We start from the raw sequence: 21316 nt of genomic DNA, 5'->3' as shown, positions 1-21316 counted from the left end.
TAAAAAGAAATCTGAATCTCGACTACTGTCAATGATTCTCAAGATATAATATTTATAGAAAGGCTTCAGGAAAATAAAATGTACTGCCGACACCAATTATCACTAATGACTTAATCGTATAATAGTACAAACACAGTAATTGTTAGTTATCACTTTATAATAAAGCATCACTTGTTCATCATTCCTCAATAACAGAAAATTTAGAATATTTTCAAAGGCATACAGTGTTTTTTGTGTGGAGTTTTATGTGATGTTCTAAACCTCGGCTCGAGAGAAACGTTAACTTACGTTACTATATTACTTTTTAATAGAAAAATAATCTCAATATCAAGTACAATCCTCGAGCAGAATTCTTGGATTTACAGTATTCTTAATAGTACATCTAACACAATTACAATCTTCCAACAAATTCTTAAGATTACAAAGATCTCTTAATTCGTCATGGGACTTTGAACCTTTCTTGCTCAGTCAACTGAAACTTCTACTTTAACACTTACCTGCATCACGAGAATATATGAGCATAAGCTCAGTAAGTAAATCATATAGTGATTTCCACTTTGAAAATACTTTTCTTTAACATTTAGGTCCCTTTTGTATGATATTCATCTTGTGTTATTATAACTCTTTTCCTATGACCCCTATCTTGGAATCTCCTGTTTCTCAAGGATTTGACTCTTTACTTTATCGTACTTTAATCAGTTCATAATAAACACAAGATTCATATCATACTCTAAAAACACTTTTTAAATCTCGATCTCATGAAAGTGTTCTAACAATAATATATATAAATTGAAAACATTCATTAAAAACATACTACTGTTCAAGTGATGCAGTAAAAGGTATACTTATATAGTATCTTACAACTTACTATCTGTGATAGTTTGTCCTCAAAATTTAGAGAATCTTCCTTCTTTCTTCTTCCTACATCTCTTTCTCTCTAACTTTCTCTTTCTAACTCTTTCCCATATGAAGGATGGAATAAACTCTAAATCCTCCACCTATTTATAGTATGTCATCTTACATTCTAGCCCTTGGATCAAAACACAAGTGGGTAGATCTTAGCCATTGATTCCATATCTAATATCTACCTTTGGATTATAAGTGTTTTGTCTAAATCTTGGCCATTGATGAAATTTCAAGTGTCCATCTACTTGACAAGTATCTAACAAAAGACAATTTGAACTTTTATTCTTTCCTAATGTTGATACGTGTCTACTTAGAAGAAAATTTAAACTTTTCTTCTTTCTTAATCTTGACAAGTGTTCATTACATGTGAATTCTTCTGTATCTATATATTATCTAATAATATGGGTATTACAATTACAGAGCGTTGGACAAGCTTAAAAGCTATAGGTCGGCAGATATAATGATACATAATCTACATTGAAAATCTTATAACAATAGTTACATGTTGTAAGGTTTGTTTATTAGATATGTCCCCCTTATAATGAAAAAATGAAAAAAGAAAAGCTCTTTCTAAGTTCTTACAGAAAAAAGGTAAAGCTACACAAAGCATGTTAATGAGTAATTTGTTGAGAAAATTTGCCTAAAACCTAAGTAAATAATAGAGAACAAAAAATAACGAAAGAAAAATAAAAGTAAAATTTACACTAAGAATTTTATACAGGTTCACTAATTTAGCTACGTCATATTTTTACCGCCGTAGATTCCACTAATTAATTGAAGAAATTAGTGACGTGCGCTAGTGCAGTGGTGCCCAACCTTGGTGCCGCGGCACTACACAACCGAATCCTGAAGCGCCATGGCGCTGCACACTGGCACCATGGCACTGGTTTGCTGCCGGTTGTAGCAACCTCCTAGTGTCGCGGCACCACTGACCGGAGCCGCGGCACTCCACCGATTTGCTCCACCTTTTTTCTTGCTTTTCTTGCTTCTTCTTCCGTGCACATGAGACATCTCAACATAATTGTCTCTAGGACGAGTCATTATATATAGGAAATCAAGAGGCAACTTCCCGTGATATTTTCCTTCTCCATTTTTGTCAGCACTTTTCTTGGCCTTGTAATATATGGATATATAGGGCATTTTGATTAAGCTCATAATTGTAATATTTTGAGAAAAGGAGGGGAAAGAAAAGAAAAACTGTCAAAAGAAAGAGAAGAATTTTGTGGTAGGGCCTATTGGTAACCATATAATCATCAAATATGTTAAGTCATCATATTTTTTATTTTAATAGAATTTTGATTTGATTTGACACTTTAAAATTATGTCTTATTAATAAGATATTTTTCGTAAACAATGTTATTTAGCTCCAAAAAATTCGGTGCTCGCATCACATAAAAATGCCCCTGCACATATAAGTGGAGACTATATATGTATTCCATATTAATCCTTGAGTTTTAAAGAGCACGAAAGTTTTATTGTTTTTTCATATTCTAATACAGAATTCTCTAAAGAAATATTAAAATGAGATATGCAATGAAAGCCACACCCTTTTAGTCCAGGGAATAAGAGTAAAAAGAACAATTTCATGAACTAACAGATTAGCACACATGATAATTTCCTAAGCGCGTGACAAATGAACAACTAAAGTTTATAGTCTTTCAACTTAATAAAATAATTGTTTCGCTTTCAAAAGAATATGTGCTCCAAAAGTTACTTCGTGATCAATTAAAAGTGTACCTCTAGTGGCATAGTGCTAAATAATGCTGTTTTTTTTTTTCCTTTTTTTAAAAAAAAAATTTTCCCCGAATCTCAAAAGAGGAAGATTTACATGTCATGGGAAAACAACAAACCAAAAAAGGAAAAATAAAAACCAAAATGAACTGAAATTAATGAAACAATAAACAGCCAAAGAAGTAGGTCCTTTTCCTAGGAAATAGCATGACTTACAACGCATGGAATTATGGCCACAGCCTCAAAGACAAAAGAGTCCTGGGACCATATCAGGATGTGCTCACATACATCCTCCATTAACTCCTGTTTTTTCTACCTTCACTTTGCTTAAACTTTTCCTTTCATTTTCCACTTTTTTTTTCACTCTCACTCTCACATTTTTTTTTTTCCATTTTCTCTTGAATTTAAATTCCATTTTTGCCCACTTCCCTAGTGGCTGGCGCCTATAAATAGGCGCAGACTCTAAACCATCTCTCACCACATACAAACCAACGCTATATTATAAACTCTTTGAGAGAAAAGAAACAGAGATCAGAAAGAGAAAGAAAGTCACTTCAGATCAGAAAGAAAGCGAGAGAGATGGATCAGATCACTTTTCCAGTTATTGACATGGCAAAACTCAATGGTGAAGAGAGAAAGGAAACCATGGAGTTGATAAACGATGCTTGTGAGAACTGGGGCTTCTTTGAGGTTATTACCAAACTAAGTTTTTGAAAGACTTCCTTTTTTTTTTCTTTTGTTGTTGCTAAACTTGTTTTGTTTTGCTATGTGCAATATTTGTTTCAGCTGATGAACCATGGGATATCTCATGAGCTCATGGACGCCGTGGAGAGGCTGACAAAGGAGCACTACAGAAAGTGCATGGAACAAAGGTTCAAGGAAATGGTGGCAAGCAAGGGACTTGACGTTGTGCAGTCTGAAATCAATGATTTGGACTGGGAAAGCACCTTCTTCTTGCGCCACCGTCCCGTCTCAAACATGTCCGAAATCCCCGATCTCGATGACGACTACAGGTTTTTCAATCTACCGCATTAAAAAATGTTATCGCATGGTGGTTGCATGCTTGATCCTTAGTCTAACGGTAATTTCACGCATGACTTTTCAGGAAGGCGATGAAGGAATTTGCTGCCGAGGTGGAGAAACTGGCTGAGCATCTCTTGGACTTGTTGTGTGAGAATCTTGGACTAGAGAAAGCGTACATAAAGAAAGTGTTCTTTGGGTCCAAGGGTCCAAATTTTGGAACCAAAGTCAGCAACTACCCTCCTTGCCCCAAACCAGACCTGATCAAGGGCCTCCGGGCCCACACCGATGCTGGCGGCATCATCTTGCTCTTCCAAGATGACAAGGTCAGCGGCCTTCAGCTCCTCAAGGATGGCCAGTGGATTAATGTCCCCCCAATGCGCCACTCCATTGTCATCAACTTGGGTGACCAACTTGAGGTAATAATAGGCCCGTTTAGTTCGCTATTTTAGGTTTTAATTCGAGTTAAGATGTGATTTTATACGAGAATTTTTTACTGTAATAAAAAAGTTAGATGTGATTGTTTCTGAAAGCTTTTTACTACAACAAAACTCGAATTGGTGAAATAAACGAGGTTAATATTAACTCGTATTTTGAAATTTGACTCTATTATTCGAATGCCAAAAAAAAAAATGATATTTAACATCTATCACTAGACGCAGTTTCAAAATCTTAGTTTCAAAGTTAACTTGTGAATTCGTGTAAAATAATATTTAATATGTTTTTTGAATTTATACCCTTGTCTGATTTTTTTAGTGTGTTTTTCCTAACTTTAATAATTTGTGCAGGTAATTACCAATGGAAAATATAAGAGCGTGATGCACCGAGTGGTGGCGCAAACGGACGGTAACAGGATGTCCTTAGCATCATTTTATAACCCGGGAAGCGACGCCGTCATCTACCCTGCTCCGGCATTGGTGGAGAAAGCAGCCAAGCAAGAAAGCCAAGTATTGTACCCGAAGTTCGTGTTTGATGACTACATGAAGCTCTACGCCGGCTTAAAATTCCAAGATAAAGAGCCCAGATTTGAAGCCATGAAGGCCGTGGAATCTCCGGTTAACGCGGATCCCATCGCAACCGTTTGATGATTATCATAACACGTCCTCCTAGTGACAACAAAACAAATTAATGGCTTTAGTACCTATTATTATGTGTCTCTGTTTATAATGTCTTGTGTCCCAAAACATGAGTACTTTTTGTGTGTTGTGTTTCTGTATGTTGGGAACTATTAGGCATGTTTTGGAAATTATAGCTTTACATAAGCTATATATATATATATATATATGTAAGCTTTTTTTTGACGAATAAACAGTTCCTATGGTGTGTATTAACTTCGTGTCTTAATGGGTACCGTTGAATGTTGATGATGTGTGATGTGTTTTACTGTTTAGGCAGTAACCAAAGATGACCCTTTTGAAAAGAATAGGTGTTTTGAGTTCTTTTTTTTTTTTTTTTTTTTTTTTTTTTTTTTCATGCTCGGTCAACTCTATATATGTCCATAAAGTGTAATTATGCTAATGCTAATTGGCTGCATCGTTCTCCAACACATGAGTGGGTTAATTTAATTTAATTATTTAGAGGTTAGGTGGAGATTATATTCTAATTGCTGACTATCTGTTGGATTTACAAAAATTAAAAAAACGTGTTATGGGAATAAATGTACAAGAATCAATGCAAACTTTTAAAGTCTCTAGTGAAAAGAATATGCTTTATGATTTGCGTCACTATCATTTTTTATTGGATTTCCATTACTATAATAATTGATTAACTCCTCCCCCATTAGCCATTAGCCTACCTTAATCTTTTGCTTTAACAAAAATCTAAGGAGGAACTTTCCTGATTGTACTTTAAGTATCCAAATTAAGTTAATAATTAAACAAACATATTATTTGCCAAGCTAATTCCTCAAAGGAACTATCTGCTACCCTGAAAAGACAATATCTTTCTGTAATATTGGCAGACCAAACAAGTGGGCTTAAATTTTCTAATATACTAATATTCTCGGTGTCACATATTTTCCCATAAATCCGAGGGACCTATATTTCTGTGTACCGTGAAGGTATTGGACGGCTCGGAAATGCAAATAAACTATTTTACTATTCAGTTTAATTATTATTGTTATTATTATAATGGATATTTTTCAAATGTTTTCAGATATTAGGGGTGTGTTTGGAATTGGTTTCAAAACGTTTTTATTTTTTGTATGAAAATGAAAATGAAAACGTTTTTATTTTCATTTTGGAATCATTTTTGAAAATGCGTTTGGTAGTTTTATTTCGATATTGTTTTCAGTTTTAAAAAAAAACTGAAATTGTGTTTGGTGATTTAATTTAAGTTCTCGCCTCTTTAGACGTTTTTTTCTTGCTTTCCGGTCTCTCAAGTTATTTCTTTCTCTTCGAGTTGTTTAGTTAAGTCAATGGGTACTTGTCTAAGCAAAAAGAAACTATCTCCTCCTCCTTCTTCTTCTTCTTCGTTAATAATAAAAATGCCGTGTTGAATCACTCGGCACAAGCAAGTGTGGTAGTAGTACCAGTACCAGTAGATCCCAACACTTCAAACAGATCCAAAAACGACTACCAACAAAAAAAACCAGATTCAAGAAAAAACCATATCCAAAAACGACAACCACTTGAAGACTCTGAATCTGCTCCTACACCTGCTGCTGTTGTGAGGACTTCCAGCTGCACCAAGGAGGAGGTGGACACCATTCTCATCCAGTGCGGGAGGCTCAGCCGCAGCTCTTCCGGTAAAGCCGCTTCCTCCTCCTCGGCTTCTCGCTCCCGAAAGTATTCTAGATCCAAGAGGAGCTACGATTTCAACAACAACCTTGTCGATGATGGCATCGTAAAGTATCCATTTTCCTTCGTTAAAATGGATACTTTAGTGGCGACGGTGGAGGAGAAGCGCCCCCGAGAGCGGTAGCGTAGCCACTGGCGTTCGTCGCCGAGGGGCTCGCCTTCTCCTCAGGGGGGTTGGGGGGGGGCGGCAGCGCAGAGAAGAAGGGGGTCGCGATTCGCCGGTTTTGGGTGTGGCTTGTGACGGTGTTTCCCGGCGAGGTTCGACGGCGGGAGAAAATGAAGAGAGAGGAACCTCGGGAGAAAATGAAGAGAGAGAAGGGAGAAGGGAGAAAATGAAAAGGAAAACTGAAAAACGGATTTAATCCGTTTTCAAATTTTCAGAAAAAGACAAAAATGTTTTTGTTTTCAACTTTTAAAAAATTGCACCAAACGCATTTAGTATAAGTGTTTTCATTTTTTATCCTCGAAAAATGTGAAAAACAGAAACAAAAACGGAAACAAACGTGGCCTAGGTTTCTTTTTCCATCTTTGCTAGGTGACTAAAGGAGCACAACAAGATATTCAAAATATATCTCTTTCAGACATTTCATTCAATGGCAGACCTCGGAATGGATAGTATTAACTATTTAATAATTGGGGCATCACTTAGAAGTTAGCACAAAGTTTTGAATTGCATTGTTCTACCAAAAAAATAAATAGATTGCATGGTACAAAATTGTATCAAGCGAGACCTTAAAAAATCTGGACACCAAAGGGAAATGAAAAAGAAAAATAAAAGGTTTTACCACTTGGGGCACTGAAAGCCACAAGAAGAAACGCTAGTCAAAGGCCTCGTTCATTTCACCGATTCGAGTTTTATTACAGTGAAAAGTTCTTAGAAACAGTCACATCTAATTTTTTTATTACAGTAAAAAATAATCACATAAAATTACATCTCAACTCGAATCTGCAAAGTAAACAGGTCCAAAATCAAGAAAATTAAGCACTTAGATAAAAGGGTGAAGTGAGATCACTTATGAAACGACAAGATCAAACTCATCAAAGTGTATATTTGATTAAAAAAGAGAGAGATGGATATAATGTGATGGAACTATTAGAATGAATGCTTTCTTACAAATATACAAAATAAAGGAAGAAAGAAATACTAGAACAATTTATGTCCCTATTTCGGAAAGGTTGGAACAACTTCAACTAGCTTCTTGAAGGGGGGGGGGGAATGATAAAGATTGAGATGACATATCTAGATGTCTCTAGTAGGCACGGCATTTTTCTGTGAGATATGAATCCCTCTCAAAGTGGATTGCTCATATATCTTAACAGCCGCGGCAATTCCAACTTAAACTCATAATAGGGCCTGTTCTTTTAGAGTTTAACTTGAGTATAATTTTTGAGTTGAATTTGAGTTATAACTTAAGTTGAACTTGTAACTTAAGTTTGTATTTGGTTGTGTACATTTGAGTTATGGTTTGATATAATAATCTTTTTGAATTTGTGTTTGAGTGAGTCAAACTTGAATTTGTATTTAGATAGTATTTTAATAAAAACTCAATGCTGATGAAAAATTTTAATATGGTATATGGGTCAAGTTTTATTCGTCTTTTCGTTATCAACGCATAGAAAAAAAAATCTCAATCAGAATCAAAACGAAAAAGTCATAGCATTTTTAAGAATAGAAAAAATACTGTCCATTAATTTGAGTTCGAGTTTCTGAACTCGAGTTGAAGGAGAAACTTGAACTCGAGTTTTAGTCTTAAACTTGAGTTTGAACTCGAGTTTAAACTTAAAAGAACATAAATTCGAATAAAGTTGTAACTCGAGTTGCCTTTTTTTGAATTTTTCACTCAAAAGAACAAGCCCATAACTTCTTGAGTGAGGGATGAGTGGATTTACCATCCCTCATATACTCGTTGGTAACTTTTCCAAATAAATCTTAATTTTTGGTCGATGATGAAACCACATTGAATAGCAACAATAAGTTGTTATTAAAAGGGGAAAAAAAAAGGAAACGACACATTCACGTCTAAAACGACATTAAAATGCATATGACTTGAACGTGTAATCAAATAAGGATATAGAAAAGAAAGAAATACTCTAAACCCCAAACCCCAAAAAGTAATAATGGCAAAAGTTGAGATTGCGAATGAAAAAAAATGAGATTGCGAATGGAGAACGTAAGCAGAAATATATTGATTAGTCTTCTCTTCGTTGTAGATTTCACCATAAAATGACATTTAAGATTCAAACCCAAACGTTGAAGGAATGACAAATTGAGTTGTAATAGAAAATGCTGACGCAATTGAGACGAAAATGAATGATCATTATTATAATTTATATAACTATTTTTTTAACACAATAAAATGCAAGATGTAGAGCAAGAGAGGCAAGTCAGGCCAGGCCTAAACAGGCCTGGTATTGGGCTTGTTTCATAGGGACCCAATCAAGTGGCACAGGGCTAACTTCAGAGAGCCCATCACAGTCTTTTCCAGTTTTAACAACGCTAGCATGCATAAGGGTATTCTGGTAATTCAAAGAGGTCGCCATTTGGCTAGGGTTGCTCAAACCAAGCAACGGAAGAAATTCGCCGGTCTATAAATTCTCCCAAGTCGCAGTAAGTTTGCATAAAACACTTTCTTTTCTTTTCTGCTGCTCCTTATATTGGCTTCTGGTTGTTTGATTGCATTCGATCTTCACTCTTCAGCTTCTAAATCAGTTTGTGTTATTTTCAGCTTTTTCCTTTGTCCAAATAGTGTTAATGTTTCTGAGATTTTTGCTTTTGTTTTGGATTTTTAAATCAACGGAAAAGCCTCTGTTCTATCAAGAGAATAACGGAGAGTCAATATGTCTCTTCGTTGAAAAGAGCTTGGAGGTATAGCGAAATGGGCGAGATATCGTTTCAGTCGTCACTTTATCGAATTGACGATTCGATTGTTGCTCGTCTATATTTCTTTTTTTTTTTTTTTAACTTTCTTTTGGGTACTATTCTCTTCGCTTAACTCAAATATATATATATATATTTTTTTTTGTTTTGTTCTTTTGGGTACTATTCTCTTCGCTTAACTCAAATATATATATATATATATTTTTTTTTTTGTTTTTTTTTTTTGTTGGGTTGTTTTTGAATTTGTTCTTTAACATTGAACCGATTTTGGAAGTAAAAGTATTCATGTGGAGACGGGGTTTACAAACTCTTTTAAAGACAGGACAAAGAAACAGTCGCGTAGCGTCATTGTAATTGCAGCCACCAAATACAATGGGAATGAAACTAATGATCTCAGGGAATTATCTGTTTGAACATGAACACGACAATGGAAAGTGCTTCAGACTGGAAACGTCAAACAACTCGATGAATCTCTGATCAGATACTCTGGCTTTGGCAGCGGCAAATCTTTGATACTCGTCGAAAATGGATGATAGACACCATCTCTGCAATCTTCTTAAGCATCCCACGAGACAACCAGTTCGGTGCTGTAAACCGAAACGACATAAAATTGCAAGAGAATTAGTAACCCACATTTCTTACCAGTAATCAAAGAATCAGGAAATGACACAAGTACCTTCCCTCGTTTGCAATGAATTAGGAGAGGGCGGTTCTTGACATCTGGTTATAGCATATACCAATTAGCATATTGTCAAACAAACAAGCTGTGCCATGATGTTAGTATAAACAACCCAAATTCAAATGTTTATTATGATACCAAGAACAACTTTCAGTGCCTCGCGAATTGTTTCCTCCGGAATGTTTACAAAAGGCTCCTGTCCATTATGCAATGTCAATATGCAAAACAGAATATCTGCTTAGATGCAAAAAAAGATCTTTTCATTTTTGACAAAAGTCAATTGCACATTGCAGAGTTAAACAAACCTTTAACGGGCAAGTGTCATCAACGCTAACTAGCTACAGCTTATAGTGGCAAAGATCGAGAACTAAAAAAAATATCAGTTAGTACACCTGGCTCCGTTCATTTCGCTAAGTTTAGAATTCGAGTTTTGTTACAGTAAAAAACTCTCACAAACAATCACATATAACTTTTTTGCTACAGTAAAAAACTCTCACATAAAATCACATCTCAACTCGAATTAAAAACTCAAATTAACGAACTAAACGGGCTCTAGAATTTCAACAAGAAGCATATATGGTACAAATTTTTCATATTTTCTTGCACGCTATATGATAGATTTAGATTTGAACTCTGTCCATATCAGGGTTGCCACAAATCTTTATCTCTATCATCCAACCACCTCAATTAAAAATTACTGTTCTCAAATGAAGTCATGGCTGATGGTTTGATGTCAACGATGGGGAATGCCCTTTCAACAAATAGGTGCAAGAGGAAAGGAAAAAGAAAAAAAAAAAACCCGAACAAACATATCTAGACATGGAGAGTAAACAGGTGTTAAACAAGCTAATTCATACACACATACACATTAGGTGCCCATTTTTATATAAGATGAGCCATGGAAGTAATGGCTGAAGCATACAAAATTAGCCAAAGAATGTAGATTTTGTGGGCTAATGCTCCGAAAACTCATCCCTCTTGCATCTTTTTTTTTTTAATAGAAAAAACCTCAACGACAAAAAATTATCAAAAGCAAAAGAAAAATACATCAGAAACAAAGAGGCTAAAAAAAAAAAGGAAAAGAAAAACAAAACATCCAAACTAAACTCTGTAAGAACAAAACTTGGAACATTATACCACCACGTGTAACAATCATAAACTACACCAAAACTAGCCAAACAATCAATAATATTATTAGCCTCTCTAAAAGAATGAGAAATAACAAAATCCATAAAGCTAGCCTTATCAAGAGCGTCCATCCAAGCATTCCAAAAAGACCACGGAACTGTAGAACTAACACTCCGAAAAAGATGAACTGCACAAATAGAATCACTTTCTAACCAAATGCGCTTCCACCTTTACTCCAAGCCAACCTAATGGCCATAATAATAGTTCACGTCTCAGCTTCTATAGCAAGACACTGTCCAAAGAAAACACTGAAAGCTCCTAAGAAGAAACCTCTACAGTTCGAAAGACCATACCTCCCCCAGCTAAACCATTCCTCTTAGCAGTCCCATCCGTGCTAACTTTAATCCAAGCTGGCGGAGGAGCCCTCCAAACAACAGAATAGATCTTGGGAGCTTTCCTAAGCACAACCTCAAGACCAAAAGCTTTGACAACAAGAAGCTCTTAAAGAGAGTTTCTTATAACACCAATCTTTAGCCTACCAACCTCAACCCCTGCTTTCTTAACCGCCATCCAAAGAAAACAGAAACTAGGAACCACACCATAAAAAATAAGCATGTTTCTCAAAGACCAAATAGCCCAAAAGCTAGTAACAATCGCAGTAGACCATAAACAATAAGCTTGAGAACCAAAATCAGCTTCAAAAGCACAAGAAATTATCTCTTCAATACTTCGAGCGGGACATAACCGCCTACCAAAAATCTCAGAGATATGATCCGAAATCTTAACAACAAAATCACATTCTAAAAATAAGTGAGAAATAGATTCCTCATGCTTATAACAAAAACGACAAACTGAAGCAAAAATAAAACCTCTCTTTTGCATAATAGTCTCCACCGGAAAAGCACCATGAAGAGCCTTCCAAACCACAATCGACCTTCTAGGGGGAACATAGCCATGCCAAATCTTTCTAACCCAAGACCGCTCAACAGAAGCCACACAAACCTCCTCATAAGCCCAAGCAGTAGTCAAACCACCCCCCAACGACTTAGTCCAAATGAGACGATCTTCACAAGCAACCAAAGTGCAACTAATAGCTTGAATAATATGAGGAAAACCATCAGCCAAAAAAGAAGAAATAACCCAAGAAGAACCATCCCAAAAATCTGATACGACAGCTGAAAGATGAGCTCTAATGTGTTAAGGAACATTCAACAAGTCTACTAAAGGAGACCCAAGCCAATTATCTTTCCAAAAATTCACCTTTTGAGTTTTTACCAACCAACCACCTAGATTCCAAGGAAAGCTTCGACACTATCTTTTTGATGCCAGGCCAAATAGAAGAAGTAATTCGAAATTTAGGAACACCATCAACATTTAAAAAACAACCCCTTAAGAAAGGAAAAATACCATCACGCTCATAAATGAGATTCCAAGCCAACTTGTGCAAGCAAGCATTATTAAGAGTTAAAAGATTTCTTATACCCAAACCCCCCTCACCAAAAGGTCTACAAACCTTATCCCAAGAGACATAAATCATTTTTTTTATTTTCCACCGAACCGGACCAAATGAAATTTCTCATAGCTCTAGCAACAACTAACAAGAGAGACTTTGGCCAACAATACACCATAAAAGAATGTAAAAGAGAAGAAGTAGCCACTGTCTTAACCAACTCCACTCTACCAGCCATAGAAAGAAGACCACCCTTCCAAGAAGTAAGCTTACTGATCACCTTATCTACTACTGGACGAAGATGTGCACAATTTGACTTACCTTCAAAAATAAGGACTCCAAAATATTTAGAAGGCAAATCACCCCGCCTGATGCCAAGCAAATCCCTCTTGCATCTAACTTACAAGCAAAAACATTAGATTTGACGCAATTTCCCAGAGTTCTCTCTATAAGACAAATAACCAAGTTGTATGTATGCTAATTATTTCCAAAATTTATTTTCTTTACCAGAGACTCTTCACTTAAACTAAGATTTTAGTCTCAAATTGAACTAAGATTTTAGTCTCAAATTGGAATACTTCTATTAAAATCAGTCTTTCTAATCTGAAGTTTCAGAAAGTTTACTACTTTCCTTTTGAATTATGTCCCTAATTATTCCTCATCAATCAATCATCGCTATAAACACAAATTCATGAATGATCAACCACAATATTCTCCAAGTATTATCGCAAATCAAGGCAAAACAGTAATGTACCTGAGTTCCTTCGATCGCGAACTGATAAAGCCCAATCCCATTCGCCTTCAGAAACTCGACGTTCGCCTCCGGGTAGGGTTCCGGACACAAGTATCTATCAGAGGGACATGGAAGGGATCAGAGAGAGAGAGAGAGAGAGAGAGAGAGAGAGAGAGAGAGAGAAAGAGAGAGAGAGAAAAATCAAGAATTTGATAAGCTTAATCCGCGAAGATTGAATTGCACCTACACGATGGATCGGATCCCTAGAGATTGCAAGAAGCTGAAATTGGCGAAACTGGGGAAGCCAGACCTAAAAACGCCATTATCGACCATGGCAAAGTTCAGAGGCGGCACAAACAGCTCCTCCTCTTCTCTCTCGCTCTCCCCTCCGGTCGCCGGAGCTTTCGCCGTCGGAAAAACCGCCGGCGGGAGGCTGATCACTGTGCCAGTTTCGCCGTCCGAACTCTCGACCTTCATAGCTATTTTTTCGCGCCAAATTTTTTATTAAAAAAATTAAAAACTTGAAAAGGGAAAGATAAATTGAAATTGGGAAATTTGGATATGCGGAGTTGTTTTGTTTGTTCTGCAAGTATCAAAGTGGGATTCTCAGAATCTTAACTTATATTTACTCGCTTATATATAGACATACATTTATAAGAATCTCTAGGAATATAGCGAGGATCTTTTGTAAGATGCGCAGTTTTCAATTTCTTTTTTATTCTACTACAGTCTACAACGATTTTGAGACTTACGGTGGATTGGTGAGATATATTTTTTTGGGTATATAAAAAAGAAAAAAAAAATATGGGTTTTTAGCATAATTGTTCAAGATTCTTAAACTTTTAATTTTAACGATCAATTCTCAAATTTATAAAATTATTATAATGTGCCTTATGTTATTAAATTTGTTTAAATTTAAATTCGAGAGATTAAAAGTTAAGAGATAAAAAGATTTGTGTTATATTAAATTGAGATGTTGGAATTTTTCATCGAATATTTTTTTATACTAATTTAACACAATAATCATTAAAATTGAGCATACCGTAACAATTTTACAATTAAGAGAATAAATTATTAAAATTAAAAGTTTAGAAGATAAATTGTTAAAACCTACAAGTTTAAGAGTAAATGCGTAAAATACCAAAAAAAAAAAAAAAACTATTGTAGGATACTATTTTAAATTGATAATTTTTTTTTGAGATTTCAACTAAATTTAATGTTTTAAAAAACACTTATTATTAGTATTAGTACAGATATTAGAACATTTCTAATACAATTTTATAATTGATGTGTCAATTATAAATTTAGCATTTAAGTGTAAAAAACACTCTCTAATACAATATTATTTGTTTTGTCAAATTTCTCATATGTTATACTTTGTAGCAAATTTTCCACCAAGTATGTATATGAGAAATTTGACATTTAATTGTTATTGGTTGAAATGTTTATTTTTTTATATAATCAATGTAACTTTTTACATTTTTTAATTATTTTAAATATAAAAGTTTGTTTTTATAACTTTTAAAGCCTAATAATTATTAAAAAAAATAGATTTAACATTTTAAATAATATTATATATTAGATTAAAAATGAAAAATAACATATATATCATATATTTTTTATGATAAATATACAATAAGTATAAATATTTACATTGGATTAGAGATAGTCTTATATAGTAGAAAACTCCGTGGATTGATGATCAAATAAAATAAAATAAAAACGTCGTGGATTAGTGCCTATTGGTTGCTGCCGACTGGGAACTGTTGCGAGAGTTAGGTCTAGGCATCTAATGAATTCTAAGGTCACGTTCATTTCACCGATTCGAGTTTTCAGTTTTAGGTTTCTACAGTTAAAACTTCTCAAAAAATATCACATCTAACTTTTTCTGTTACAGTGAAAAGCTCTAAAAAAATGTCACATCTCAACTCGAATTGAAAACTCGAATCAGCGAAGGGAATGAAACCTAAAAAGTTCCATTATCACCTACCAGAAAAGTTACTTCTTTAGTTATTTTTCTCTTGATAATGGAGAAGGGCCAATTCCATGTGAACACCCCAAAAAAATAAAAAATAAAAAAATTGCGTGTGAACACCTTTTAAATTACCATAAAAAGAAAATGTGAACAGCTGCTTGAAATTGAACGCCCTTAGTTCACGAGCAGAGGTGTTAATTGGTAGTTGGTCCTCTGTTTTACGTGTCTTATCTTTTTTAAGTAATCTTTCTTCAAGGAATCAAGGATTTTTAATTCTCATTTATTTCATGCGTTTAAATTTATAATTTTAATTCTGTTATAATATTTTTTTTTCATGAAAAATTTAAATTTTAAATATTAAAATTAAGAATAAATTATTTAAACATATGAATTAAACGGCAGGCCTTAATGACTTTTAAGTAATATTAGCACAATCCCCAAATAAATCCCAACTGGTCATGTGATGCATGCAAAACTCCAATTCCAACCAAGAAGGTATTTTTAGACGTTTATGTGGGAAGAGAAGAAAAGGATCGGTCTTTATTTTTTTTTTTCAGATGAAAAAGGTCTTTCCTTAATTATTGAGAGATAAGAAAATGATTGCCACTTATACAATTTTTAATTTCAAAATTTATTTTTATTTTTCTGAAGGGTTCTAATAAAAAAATGGGCTAATAGATTCCCAACCCGTCAAGACCACGCAGACACTACCATTTTATCCCCTTCTTTAATTTAATTTTCTTCGGAGTTCCATAAGACTTAAGGCAATCAACATTCAACAATGTTGATATCTAATGTTTCACTACTTTTTAAATGAATAATCACTCAGTTAGTCAGGGTGCAAGTACTAGGACTTTAATTGTTCCTCCGCTGTTTGCGGTTAACATTGTCGGGCTATCGCTCTTCCAACACACAGCACTAATGAAGTATGACCCTGCGTCGTCCTCATTCTCATTTGACCCTGAAGAACTAAACTTATGACATGCCATGGGCTTAGAGATTGCCTGCAACCAAACATTAGAACTAGAATTATAAAAGAAACTATTGTACTACAAAATATTATGACATTTGCTAAACAAATTCTGGTTTCTCTGACCTTATGATAGACAAATACTTCATTTGTCTCGCTGCCACAAGAAATGTATTCACTATTTACTGTTAGGCCAACGAAATTCTTTTCGTTCGTGTGGCCTCGATACGTGCAAAGCTGCAAGTGGAATGATGAAGGCAAGAAAAGGATGAGTTAAAATGACAGCCATAGCAATAGAGTGGCGAATGAGTTCTAAGTTGGTCAATGATTTGAAAAGGAGAATAAAAAAACAGACAATTCGCTGAGGATGAATGACACAACTCACAGGCAAATTATCCTTTACATCCCACAAGCGCAATGTGCTGTCAGTAGATGCTGAAGCAAGTTCAGTGTTAGACAGGAATTTCACGTACGAAACAGCTTTCATATGTCCGCTAAATACGTGCAAGGGTTGGCTGATATTTCTCAAGTCATAGTAATGAATGTGACGATCTGCAGAACCAACCTGCCAAAATCTTATCGTCACTATATAGAGTATTAAGTTGATACGAAAATATATTGATTCTTTATCTTTGTTCTAATCTTTACCATGCATTCGATTAAAAGATTGAATAATCAACTTTAGACTATGAGAACATGATCAATGTAGCATAATTTGGGTGAAACAGAATGATGCCAATTTTGAGAAACAAGTCATCAACATTTAATTCTTTTGGATAAAGTATCAACATTGTCAAATTCGTAGTTGGAGAAAACTAGAATGTAGGGCTTAACAGAGACATACTGCCACGTATATGCTGGATCCAGGATTATATTTGACAGAACAAATGTTTGCTTTCATGTCGATGTTAAGAACGCTTGCTTCTTGCCTTGTACACCAAATTTTGACCTGTTCAACATGTCAAATGTTAACTGAGACTGCTCTCAATATAAAACCAATCAAATACATGCAAAAGCAATATTTCAATAAAATGTACGAAAATACTCCTGCTACTGAAGTTTGTCTCAAATTAGGCGTGAAATGTGCTTGTGGAGCTTTAAATTTTCCAAGATGTAGATCAATCCAGAAAAGTGAAATACTTTCTCATATTCTAACTAGGATTACAAAGGCATATGGCCTATCAAGATAGAGCTTAGAACTTACGAATTTATAAGGTAGAATCTACTTGGATCTTGTTACCTTACAGTCATCACTGCCAGATACAAGCATTGCAGGTTCACTACGTGAAAAATCAACACTCCAAGCTCGCTTTTCATGCTCCTCATATTCCATCACACTCTGCAAACAAAAAGACTCCTGTTAAAAAAAAAAATGACAGCATATTTGTGTGCAAACTTTAGCTTAGATGAGTATTATACGCATGTATATAGTGAAAAATATAAAGGAAGTAATACCTGACGCGTAGTTACATCCCAAACAGTTACTATCCCTTCATAGTCACTACTTGCGATATGGCTTTTTGTGTACTTATTCCAGCTCAAACAACTAAGTTTACATCGTGTTGGCATCTCAACAATAGGGCAGTGGATATCGGCTGGTTCATTAACGACCTGAAAGCAATCACAACCACAACGTGTAGTTAGTCGAAAAGCCATGTGCTTCATATGGACTCCTGAAGATAGCTTTTCTTCTTTTAGTAGAAATATGGACTCTATATGCTCATTCCCAGAAAACAAACTCTAGGGCTTAGCTTACCGAGGAAAATTCAAAAACCTTGATGCGCCGTGAAACTCCAGCAGTGGCAAAGAATTCATCATCACGATCAAATTCAATACTGCAGCAAATTCAACAGGGACTTAAATGCCAACATATTCAAATATTGTGAAAAACTATGAGAAGTTGGAGGAGGAGTTGGGAAGTTTATGAAAAGAGGAAGTTCAACATCCAATTGTTGTAGTGCGCATTGCACATTTGCAGTGCTTACGAGTTTTACAACTTTAGAACAAATTTCAGACAAATAAGTCTGAAAGATATCCTGACATGAAAGCTGCTTCTGAGAGAGAGAGACGCAAGAAACTCGTTTTAACTCACCTGGACAAAATGTTAGCAGATTGAAAAATGTCACCATGCCTCAATTCGGCAATGACTCTCAATCGACTGGTTCAAGCAACCAAAAGATATTATTTAGCATAGCAGGTGATATTTTCTTAAAGGAACTGGAAATAAATAAATAAAGGATATAACCTTCTTTACTGCAGAAAACTATACCTATATCGTGTAAAGGTATTTAACACGGACTGAAAATCTTCAAGACCTGGACTATAATCTTCTTTGCTAGAATTTTTTGTGCTCCGTTCATCCCCTTTATGTAAGTGTTTAATCCAATTTCGTCGCTTTTGCAAGTAACACTCTTGTAAGTCGTTGAACTGTTGCAACATGCAAGAGATGTCGATGAGCATAATAAATAGATACAAAAAGAAAGAAAACAATAAAACAGAAAATTTGAAGAATGCGATAGTGTGAATATCTTGCATGTGCATAAAAAACTAGTTGGTTCTCGCTTTTTTGGTGCTGGGAAAGGTGAAACGTTATAGCTGCTGACTAGATATCCTTAGATCAGCTAACCTGTGAATAGACCTGTCTTTTCCTTTCTAGAGCTAGTCCTGACGGAGTACAAGACTGCAAACCTTCCGCACCATAAGCACCCTTCCTTTGGAGTGCCTGGAAGTTTGCTAGAGCATTTGCATCAGGCTTCTTGTTCTGTGAACTGCCAGAACCCATTTGGGTATGTGCAGAATAGACACTGTAGTTGATGCCATTAGCATGTTTATCAAAAGAAGGTGACGCCTTTTCCGCAATAGGATCATCGACGAGCATTCTCATTCTTCCCGAGAATCTCTCCTTTTCCCTATACAGATCTATTCTTCGCCTCTCTACAGCGTTTATGTCCTCCTTAATGTACTGAAGATCGGATTGTATCTACAAAGAAAGCAGAAAATCACCTTCACTCAACAAAGTTAGAACAGTAGAAGCTAAACCAGAACAGTGTGTGTGTGTGTGTGTGTGTCATTGAATAGTCATCCTTGACTGAACCAACAAAAGTGTCAGTAGAAGAACTCCCCTCTTAGTGAGGGAATTTGAACTTTATAAAAGGAATGTGAATTTATGCCACTTCAAATACAAGACATGATCACATCAGAGAGACAAAATCAAGTTTGAGGACCTCAGTGAGCTCTTCTAGCTTTTGCTTCCTCAGGCAATGTAAGAAACTGAGCATGATTTGCATGTTTGTCTCGGCTTCTTCTTGCTCCATTTTCCTCTTTTTCTCTGACAGGAGAGAAAGTAGATCATCTAGCTCTTTAATTGACACCTCAAGACCCTGACTACGAATCGGAAGCGGTAATCAGTCCAAGATATGAGATCAATATTGAAGCAATGGCACACACAAAAAAAAAAAAAAAAAAAAAAAAAAAAAAAGAGTAATGTTAATTGACTAAGTAACGCTGAAGAAAGATTTATCCTTGAAATATCGCATTAAAATTATAGGGAGCTCATAAATCCGGAGTCATTTTGGATGAGAAATTATTTGGCCAAAAAATTTCCAATATAATGACTGACCTGCTGTAATGCCTGACGAAAATGTTCAAACGGAGATGCAGTCTTTGCTACTCGAGAAGCCGAAGTTTTCTTCAGACACTGAGAAGTTCACAGCAGAATTTTAGTAAGAGTTACTTCACTTGTTACTCTTTTTCATATTGTGGACCCGTTTAGTTCGTTGATTTGAGTTTTTAATTCAAGTTAAGATATGAATTTACGTGAGAACTTTTCACTATAGCAAAAAAGTTAGATGCGAAAAACTCAAATTTTAAACTGGAATCAGTCAAATAAACAAGACCAATTTGGTCTCCATAGTACGGAAAAAAAACACCTAATGAACTAATAAATAGAACAAGATCTCTGTTCTTTCTTTTAGTAAAAAAAAAAAAAAAAACTCTGTTTTTTTTTTTAGGAAAAAAAAAAAAAACATGCGATTTACATTTTTTTTAAAATTTATGCGATTTGCTTATTAATATCAACTAACACTACATTCCATAAGACAACTTCTGAAGACATCAATTTCTTTCCTTTTTTCTTTTCTCGCTTTCTCAGCAACCAAACAGAACATTAATCAAGAGGATCTACATAGAACAGAACCAAACCAATCTGAATGAAAAATGATCAGCTAACGTTATGAAAAAAGAGAGAATCAGTAGAGAGAAAAAGGGACCTTGTCGAGCAAGAAATTGGGGAAGATATGGGCGGTAGTGAGGTAATGACCGCAAGAAGGACAATCGCTCTTGTTGCGAAGGTGAGTAACGAGGCACACGTAACAAAAGCTATGGCCACAAGCAGTAAGGAATGCGTCCTTTATAATCTGCATACATATCGGACAGAGTATGTCCTTGTCGGCGTCTTCCATGGCCACATCCTCCTCCGCCGGTTGCAGCGGCGGCGGAACCGGAGGTCCGGCGGAGGATTCCAGCAAGGCTTCGGCTTTAACGAAGGGGACCGTGGCGCCAATTGAGCTCTCTCCCATCGTAGACGTCGGATTTTTGTTCGGAGAGTTTCTCTCTCTAGAATGAGGATTCGTGATCTACATATATAGAGAGAGAAAGAAAGGGGAGCTGAATCTCAGAGATGGTTTTGATCTGTGGAGGGTTAGGGCGATTTTCAGAAAAGGAACTGTTTGTGCGTCCTCGAGAGAGAAAGATGAAAGGAATACAGACGAATATTTGTGAGGGCGAAAACGGCCCACGTTACGCGGGCAATTTTTTATTTCTAATTTCTATTATTTTAATCGGGACACCATCAGTACGTCGTCGTTTTCTGTTACTTTGTAATACAATTTCTCTGGTTTGCCTAGTGTCTGTTGGCGGTTAAATTTTTATTATCTATTTACCTTTGTCTTTCTTGGTTTGAGAGAGTTGAAACTTGAAACCTTACGTTCACATAAGACAACACAGCGTTAGTTGCATCATCGCATGCAAACAGAAAAAAAAAAAAAAAA

The 21316-nt window shown here is 35.4% G+C and overlaps 3 protein-coding genes and 1 non-coding gene across 4 annotated transcripts; 2 read left to right on the top strand and 2 right to left on the bottom strand.

Annotated features, from left to right (window-relative positions):
• The first annotated feature begins 3104 nt into the window (after positions 1-3104).
• LOC21397287 (1-aminocyclopropane-1-carboxylate oxidase) lies at positions 3105-5070 on the top strand. The gene is made up of 4 exons (XM_010100837.2): positions 3105-3327; positions 3424-3650; positions 3743-4076; positions 4446-5070. The coding sequence occupies exons 1-4, from the start codon at positions 3217-3219 to the stop codon at positions 4740-4742; spliced, it is 969 nt and encodes a 322-aa protein (XP_010099139.1). The 5' UTR covers positions 3105-3216; the 3' UTR covers positions 4743-5070.
• A 4204-nt stretch (positions 5071-9274) lies between these two features.
• Positions 9275-9397, top strand: LOC112092132. Its single transcript, XR_002902439.1, has one exon. It is a non-coding gene; the product is annotated as a small nucleolar RNA snoR111 (small nucleolar RNA).
• Positions 9398-9564: 167 nt separating this feature from the next.
• LOC21397286 (tyrosine-protein phosphatase DSP1) lies at positions 9565-13800 on the bottom strand. Its single transcript, XM_024167439.1, has 5 exons — positions 13571-13800; positions 13345-13438; positions 10151-10208; positions 10010-10053; positions 9565-9920 (listed from the first exon to the last, which is right to left on the bottom strand). Exons 1-5 carry the CDS (start codon positions 13798-13800, stop codon positions 9735-9737), a joined length of 612 nt encoding a protein of 203 aa, XP_024023207.1. The 3' UTR covers positions 9565-9734.
• A 2076-nt stretch (positions 13801-15876) lies between these two features.
• LOC21397285 (E3 ubiquitin-protein ligase COP1) lies at positions 15877-21049 on the bottom strand. Its single transcript, XM_010100835.2, has 13 exons — positions 20537-21049; positions 19888-19965; positions 19493-19648; positions 18895-19248; positions 18538-18695; positions 18361-18426; positions 18025-18103; positions 17724-17879; positions 17509-17607; positions 17113-17217; positions 16654-16833; positions 16395-16505; positions 15877-16302 (listed from the first exon to the last, which is right to left on the bottom strand). The coding sequence occupies exons 1-13, from the start codon at positions 20843-20845 to the stop codon at positions 16132-16134; spliced, it is 2022 nt and encodes a 673-aa protein (XP_010099137.1). The 5' UTR covers positions 20846-21049; the 3' UTR covers positions 15877-16131.
• Between the last annotated feature and the right edge of the window lie 267 nt (positions 21050-21316).

This window comes from Morus notabilis, unplaced genomic scaffold (genome assembly GCF_000414095.1).
Source record: "Morus notabilis unplaced genomic scaffold, ASM41409v2 Scaffold1292, whole genome shotgun sequence".
In the NCBI taxonomy this organism is placed as follows: domain Eukaryota; kingdom Viridiplantae; phylum Streptophyta; class Magnoliopsida; order Rosales; family Moraceae; genus Morus; species Morus notabilis.
This window is presented reverse-complemented; position numbering and strand designations above follow the sequence as displayed.